This window comes from Helicoverpa armigera, chromosome 5 (assembly GCF_030705265.1).
Source record: "Helicoverpa armigera isolate CAAS_96S chromosome 5, ASM3070526v1, whole genome shotgun sequence".
Classification (NCBI taxonomy): Eukaryota; Metazoa; Arthropoda; class Insecta; order Lepidoptera; family Noctuidae; genus Helicoverpa; species Helicoverpa armigera.
The window spans coordinates 415,289-423,686 of NC_087124.1; the positions used below are offsets into that span (position 1 = coordinate 415,289).

An 8,398-nucleotide genomic window follows, 5' to 3' on the forward strand; every position below is an offset into this window, starting at 1 on the left:
CAAAACCATTGAAGTAAACTTTGTTAATCTTTCAGAAAATGCAATAAAGATACACATTCCTATAGGCGTAAACTAGATGCGTGTAAATAAATCTTATGACACACCGGACAGTGCGCAATGCAGGCAGGCCGATTCTGCAACTAAACTCAAAGAATTGTCGCAATAAACTACATTCGCGTCAGTCGCGTTCCAACGTTCCTTTTTCGAATTTTCAAACACGCAGGCCATTCCGCAAAGTTTTGTAACCTACTCAAATTATGGAATACGAACCTTTTTGGTCGAAAACATATTGCGAATTAATTATTTTAATAAGGTTATGTAATTAACATGAATTTTGAGTAGCATGTTAAACCATATAACGTATATTTTTAAAGTAATTGACGCTTAATCTGATTTCGTTGGACATAAATAAAATTACTTATGGTAAAAATGGCAAAGCTGCTATAATGGCGCTTACCACCCACGCCTATTCTTCTATAATTTGGTTACGTAGGCGTTGAATGTGTATCAATTTAGGCATAAAAAGCCTGTTGTGCAAATTAATGTTATTTAATTAATGGCCATATAATAAGACATAAATTATTCCATACGTTACTTTTTACATAATGAACAATCTTCATGCCTACATGACGTTTCGTGAAAAATACATTACTTATGTAAATTCAAGTTCGGGTGCTAGTGATTTGCATCTAATATTTACAAAACACTTCACACTGTGATAAATACTGAAATCTCCAGATAATGGTTCCGGATTTCTTCATAAAAACATGAAATATCTTATGTGTTTCATTCATATATGAAGTTTTTATATACCTAATGAAATGATTCTTTCATGGTTTTAATCTATCAGCTTGGATCAACCTTAATGATTAAAATATTATTTTGACAAAATTATTGCATTGCGGACTTACTTACTGTTTTCTATTTTTCTGTCCACGTCAGAAAATAAAATAAAATCATAGGTACGACTTCTACCCATGCATTTGACATATTCAATTAATACCTATACCAACTAATTAAAATGCTCAAAGGGATAAACTTAATAAGCGTGCGAATGACTGAAAAGTTCTTTTGACTTGAACTTGGCATTTAATTTCCCGATGGGCTTAGTAATTAAATACGACCTTTTTACTTACTGAACAGACAGCTAGGTAAAGTATAAAAATCCTTTTAAGCTTTACCTGTCTACTCGGTCTCGTTAAATCTTAGATATTTTTTTTGCACTAGTCCTGTCAATGGTACATGATTATTAGTATGTACAATTTAAAGTTAGTATTTCCTTCGTATATTTTTAGGGTGAAATTGCCCCAATAGTTCCTGAGATGTATTGGGACATTTTTTTTCAGCATTTTAACATCAGTATAAATTATGAATATTATATTTTTCAACAGACTTTTCTATCACTTTGCACAATTTAATCAAAATTCATCTAACTAATTCGAAGCAAAAGTGTTACCCTTAGTGAAATTCAACGACATATTAATTTCGAGTTATATAATCTAGCAGTCTCTTAAAATGGCATCTACAATCTTCTCAAGGAAACTAAACTATTAAGTGTTTCTAAGAAGAGCTAGATTATATCCAGTTACATAAGTTAGCAGTTATCAATCATAATTACATGAGCAACTGGTTACACCTGTTTGAGAGTTGACCTTTACCAATGCATCCAATGTGTGGATAAATCTTTGAAGAAGCTGTAATTATCTTGTGGTAATACTAGGTTTTAATTTTTTGTATAGACTACAAGGAGTAAAGATTTTTAGGAGATAGGTAGGTATCAGTGGGTATCAAAAACGACTTTAGATATATAAATTTCGCCGACAGCTATATAAAACTTGCGGCTTTATCACAAGCTTGATAAAGAATAAGTTCCCGAACCCTGAGGGTATCTTGCCAAATCATGTCAGTCAGGCCTTACCTACTCCATTTCTTAATGTCATCTCAATCGATTCAGCTATTTAAGTTCACTACACAAATATTGATTAGTTCGCTATATTCGTAAAATCCTTTAAAAAAACGTACGATAATTACAAAATGTTCATTTGTTATTCAAAGGATGTTTTAGGTAAGTTAGCACTATTTACAAATGCATCGCGATTAGGATGCGCCTGACTTGGAAGTGGATGTTTACCGCGCATGCGTGGCGCGCACTGTACAGGATGTTCAGATAGATTATTCAGCAATAAACTTAGATTTCTATTAGAAAATGCTGAAGTCTATGTAGTTATTAAAAGATATGTTTAATGGCTGTTGTATTTTTATAGTCTCATGTAGGTAATATGTGTTTTCAATATAACAAGCTACCAAGTAAATTAGTTTTCACGTTATCTCCACAGAACATTTCATGTAAATTGCTTCAGCATATACGCATAAAAAAGCTTACTTTCGCATTCATTATATAAGCCAGAGAAAAAAAGGCTACAACAGACAAAAAATGTAAATAAAAATGAAACCCTCCCGTTTTCTTGGAGTCTTATCCGGAACCCATTCCAAGCTTCTTTATCATCCTTTCCATACAATTAAATGTATATAAACTCGGTACATAGTAACCAATGGTTTACGAGCTTGGTTTATGGGTAGTCGCGACTCATCCCAACAGTTTATGGGTTGATTCATCTCTTAGTTATGGGGACATGGCGCCGCGTCAAAGGCTTTTAGGATTTAGATTTTTTTAGGGGTTGAATGTACCCGGACATTCTTTTAAAAACTATTTTATTTGTATGACATAATTTTATGCGAATACATAGTTTCTTCTTCTTCTTGTCCTGTGCATAGACTGTTGTCTGATAACGATTAAAGGTGCTTATCTTCTATCATAAACTCCCTTCTTAGCTACACATTCCATTTATACATTCAATTCATTCACGTTTACTTTGGTTTATCAAATCTAGTTTTCAAAACGTGTTCTCTAAATTATGTTGTACCCAGGCTGACTTTGACAGACATGCATTTACATCTAGTTGCTAGTCGTATATGAACACTTAATCATCCAGGATGTAAAAACAAATTACTAGAGCAAAGCTTCACAGAAAAAGTGATTGGCAAAATGTTTTTCTATTTCCTTAACGTGATACAAATAATTGCACATGACTGTACATGTGTTAACATGTTACATATCACGAAACGTGTTAACATATTGTAATTATCATGTTACTAATTATATTAGCACCTAGATCAGACCACGACCGATTATTGCAATAATCGACTCTTTAGCGGATATCGATCAAAAGTCGATTACACGATCGATACTGACGAAGTGTTGCGATTTACTGTTTGACATTGTGTTAATTGGAATCGTAAGAATGTTGACATAAATGTTGACGAAATAAATATTATTGTAGTATGGAATACATAACTCGAAACCTGTGGCTAAAACTTTTGATAATATTAGTTAATGAGTCAAAAATGTATACTTCAATTTTGTATCACATTTATGGGCAAAAGTTGAATGAGAAATTTTTTTAACGGTAAAATTTTGACAGATACCCATATCATTTAAAAATCCCAGACAGCAATCAAATAAAGTCTCCCTTACCCTTGTTATAATGTCAATTGTGTCAGTGTCAGACAGTTTTGACACTACAGTTTTATTTCCAGTTTGTCCCAGACACTTATTACACTATACTTTACTATCAATAGAAATAAAGTTCCGTATTCATAATAAATGATTTTGCCCTTTTTTTAACACGATCGAGTTTAGATAAAACGTTTCTCATAGATTTCCCAAGCGCATGTGCATGCGCAACAATAGAGAAAATGCCATAAATCTATGTACGGAACGCCTGGGTTAGTTTTTATCTGTTTCCCTCTCATTGGGTAAGGAGATTTCTAGATTATTGTGGCATGAGACCAGATTTAAGATATACACCTCACTACAAATGCATGTCTATGTAGCAGACATTATAATTGAGTGCATTATATTTCAGTACGATTTGTCTCACAATATTATACCTACTTAAATAAAAACTTTACGACAGCCAAGTGCTTTAAGAACAAAATAAACTAGAATATTATCCCATCAGATACAAGTAAGTTTTTATACATATTTTAGTAAGTCGTTTGTGGGCATTCAACCTTATATTTTCATAGAAAAATCTTGATGTTTTAGCGATTAATTTATGCAGAACCAATACAAAAAGAAAACTTATACCTATGTAAGGATATTATTACAGCTCTCCCCACTGACCTACTATCGATAAAGCCTTGAAGAACTAGCAAAGTAGATAATACTTCAGCTGTAGTATAATGAAGTTGCTCACTATAAGTTATAAGGGCCGTAGTTTTATATCGAGATGTAATACTGTTGTCCCTTTGTTGAAGTGTCCTGATTCTGTTACAGTTGAAGCGAGTTACTAAAAACTTGATTTAGTTTAAATACTATCAAGTATCATGGATTTTAGCTAACTAGCTTCTTTTGGATACTAAAGGATTTAAGGAATGAGCCACGCTTTGTAAATGAATTGCACACGTTTTACGTTGATATTTAATTATGTATGTTTATACACTTTAACGATAATGTATAATATGTATTTACGTGTAAGAAGCTTTGATATGATAATTGTAGAGGACGCCGTGTTTATTTACGTACATGATATAACGTGACAACGTTTGGTTTTATCGGGGTTCTATTATAGAATTTTACGTTTAAATAAACCGCTTTTGATCTTCAACAGCGCAACACCACATTTACTCAACAGATTTAATTGCATTAGTTTTACACAAAGGTTCGCCAGCTTTGATGTTTCGGCCCAATTTATTTACTCGGGGAATTCAAGGGTTGTTTAACACCCATAAATCAAATTAACAAATATTGAGATAAATTGTATAGGGTAGAAGTATAATTATTTGCCTTGTGGGATCTATAAACCTGAATTAGATTTAATTATAAATTATAGTTTTGAACTTATCCTTAGGAACAACAAGTCATATTTATTTAAATATAGTGTCTTTGTCGTTATATAGTATTTATCATTTTCTCAAATATCCTTCCTCAAGTTCCAAAATTGAATGACGTCATAGCCGCCGTGTCACGGAGAGCACGTTAACGAATGCATCTCGCTCGCACTACATTCCCTGGTTCACCTCGAAACGTTGCGATCGACAGATCATTACAATAACAGATTATGCGCTGACAATGTGCAGGTGGGCGAAGGTGCCTTGTAACACGGACTGATTAGTTATCAGTACCTTGTAAATTAGGAAGCTGGTTTTAATTTTATATGCCTCTATTTAAATTTGAGAATTGGGCCTAACAAACCTGTCAGATTCTTCCTTAACATTAATCGGTAATTGGTGAAGTTATAACTAAGTTTGCTTATCTAAAATAGTTTCCTTTCAGACGATATTCCAAACCTGTTGAGCTAGTTCAAAACACATATTCAAAATCCAGTACTAGAATTTAATTAATTACGATAATATATTCTATAAATTACAAAACCTGATGTCTCGTTGATATTCGACGCCCCGTGTAAATGATAACGGCATAAAACTAATATTGAATTTTGTTGTTTACAGGTGAGAACTGTGTTGAGAAGCCACTGGCGACACTCTGGCGCAACTACCAGCAGTCGACCAAGCCCGACGTGGTGATGAAGCTGTCCGTCACCAACTCCGGTCTCAAGGGGTTCACCAAAGAGCACGGGCTCACCGAGTACTGGTCCCACCGCATCACGTACTGCGCCAGCCCGCCCCACTACCCCAAGCTCTTCTGCTGGGTGTACCGCCACGAGGGCAAGAAGCTCAAGCACGAGCTCCGCTGCCACGCCGTCCTTTGCACCAAAGAATCAATATCAAAGAAGATTACAGAGGAACTTCAAGTCAAACTGAAGCAAGCCCTAAATGAGTTCAAGAAGGACAGAATCTCAAAACAAAATGCCAGGCTCAGTCTCGCTAACAGTGTATATGAAAACCCAAGTATGCCGCGCAGGAAGATCCTGCTCAGCGTGGGAGCTATGAACTACAGACCACCACTAGAGAGGTCTAAGTCAGCTCCGAAACTCGGAGCTATTGAAGAACTTTGTTCAGAAGAAGACGAAGAGGAGGCGGAGATGAACGCCAAACAGAACAGCGAGCCCTGGTCACGGACGTCTCTCACGACGGACAACTTCTATTCCTCACAAACGCTCGACAGACGAAGGACCGACATAAAGTCCCCGAGGAAGACATCATGTCCCGAGGGAATTATAAACAGAACGCTGTCAGACTCCGGAAGCGGTAATGTGACCGTCTCCGATGAATTTTTGGAATTGTTGGTGAAGGAAAGCCAAAAGAATGGACGTATCGATGATACTAGTCATAGTGAAGGAGAAAAAGAATCGAGATTGCTGGAAGCGATTGCCGAATCGAACGAACTGAGTGACAACGCTGTGGCGGAGGGCGACTGTAAGGCTCTAATGCAAAGTAACTACCTCGTCACGGATAGCGACGACGGGTCTGTTTCTTCGGGCTGCGAGACCGCCAGCACGGTCACTGACACCGAGCCGTCGTCCCTGCCCTCGTTCCCTCAGGAAGAGCACAAGGAGCACGCGGACACTACTGCCTCCTACATGGACCCCAGCTTCGAACACAACGACATGAGGAGCAGCAATAGAAGCTTTAATTCTGTTCACATTATGAATAACACAGACCCTACCACTGGCTCCGAGGAGGTGAATCATGTGCCAATCGGTGAGAAGAACACCTTCAGGCGAAGATCAACATATCCCCCTCTGCGTGCCGATACTAATATTATGTCAGATTTCGATGGAAAGTTTGAATCTCTCATAGACAATCTGACTGATGTAGACAGCCTCAACTCGAGCACAGAAACCGAAGTCTTTAAAAACACGGGGGACAATGACAGCGCCTGCAGCGACGAGTCGGGGTACTCTGAACTATTGGATGGCAAAGAGAGTATCATCGGTAATACTATTATGGTCTAAATTTTCCAAACCATGGCCGCCCCTTAACGAGTGTTTCATTTTCAAAGAAAATTGATGTCCCAAGGACAAGCAACGCTCCCTTGATCTCTAGCGGGGCGGCAGCCATGTTGAGAACTGTCGAATTATTCGAGAATAGATTTAGATATTAATTGGTCTGGCAAAATCAATGCACGTAGTGAAATATTATTGTGAATTCTTTATTAGGGTATAAATTATATAATGTTAGAGAGGTACTTTCGTAGGGTTTTATGACTAGTTTTAAATATTGAGCCAAAACAACCTATTCCCGGATTGCTATAGCAGTTGGTTGTCAGTCTCTGTCGTGTTAGAAATGCACTTCTTTGTAAATACAGGGTACAGCAGTACTTCATCCAGTTGTCGTATTACTATGTTTAAATGTTTGTATATATTGTAATGTAAGTCACGTATTAGATGAAATTTATCGGAGATTTTATTTGTAAAGATTTATTGTAGTTACTATGGATGCGAACATCTGTTTTGTTTTGTCGATATTTATTGTTTAAAGTAAGTATATTGTAATAGTTGTCGAGGTGGGCTGTGGGCGGTGCTAGTGGGTGCAACTACATTTATATGAAATGTATTGGCAGTAATGCATTGGCGTGGGGTTCTAGGACAAAATAACTACATAGTACTATTGTGTTTACACAGTGTTCGATCGTTGCCCCTCGTAAATAGTGTCGCTTATCAGCCTGTCTCGGCGATTAGTTTCTGTTGGATCCACAGCTTCAAGCAGCACAATGACCTTAATTAATTATGTGGCTAGATGGTGCAGATATATCGATATTGCTAGCACAACACTACTAAGTTTAATGGGACAAATAAAGTCCACGTACAAGTCCAGTCTCGTCCTTTTTTCTTTTATCGTCTTTTTCATCTTTTGTATACCTACCTATTGCACCATCTAGTCATTAATAGTTAGTTATGTTCCTTGGCTGCTTCTATGTGTGCATTAGGGCTCCCGATCACGAGCAGTCAGTCTGTACTTACGCATTCCATTCGCACGTGTACACCTTCCCTAGCGGGTCATCGTAATCCTATCATATTTGTAGCGGAGGATATTTTTTCGACGAAAAATAAATAAATGATTTAAAAATAATTTCAGTTTTTTCTTGTATTTTACCTTCACAATTTTAGAATATACTTTCCAAAACTAGTAGTAGTGTCAAAGAGCAGTCAAAAATATTCATTTTGGTTTCTACTAAGGTCCATAAAAGCTGAATAAAACTGTCATTAGTTTTTACCACAAAAAATCATCAAAAGCAGTATCTATTGTCGTGTATTCCTTGATATAAAAACGCAATAGGTATGTTATGAAAAAAAAAACAATTAGGTACATCTAGTGACTGCAAAGAGACATGCTATCTCATCTAATAATACACAAACACTATGAGGTGTTCATTTAACGATTTGAAGAACTGCTAATTATTAACACGACAGAAGAAACAGCGCCTCACGTG

The 8,398-nt window shown here is 36.4% G+C and overlaps 1 protein-coding gene across 1 annotated transcript in view; it reads left to right on the forward strand.

Annotated features, from left to right (window-relative positions):
- LOC110377648 (uncharacterized) overlaps window positions 1-8,037 on the forward strand; it is a 75,965-nt gene extending 67,928 nt beyond the window's left edge. The window contains exon 2 of the mRNA XM_021336601.3: window positions 5,515-8,037. Within this exon, the coding sequence (XP_021192276.3) occupies window positions 5,515-6,920 (1,406 nt within the window). The 3' untranslated portion in view covers window positions 6,921-8,037. The remainder of the gene's footprint in view (window positions 1-5,514) is intronic.
- Window positions 8,038-8,398: the final 361 nt, after the last annotated feature.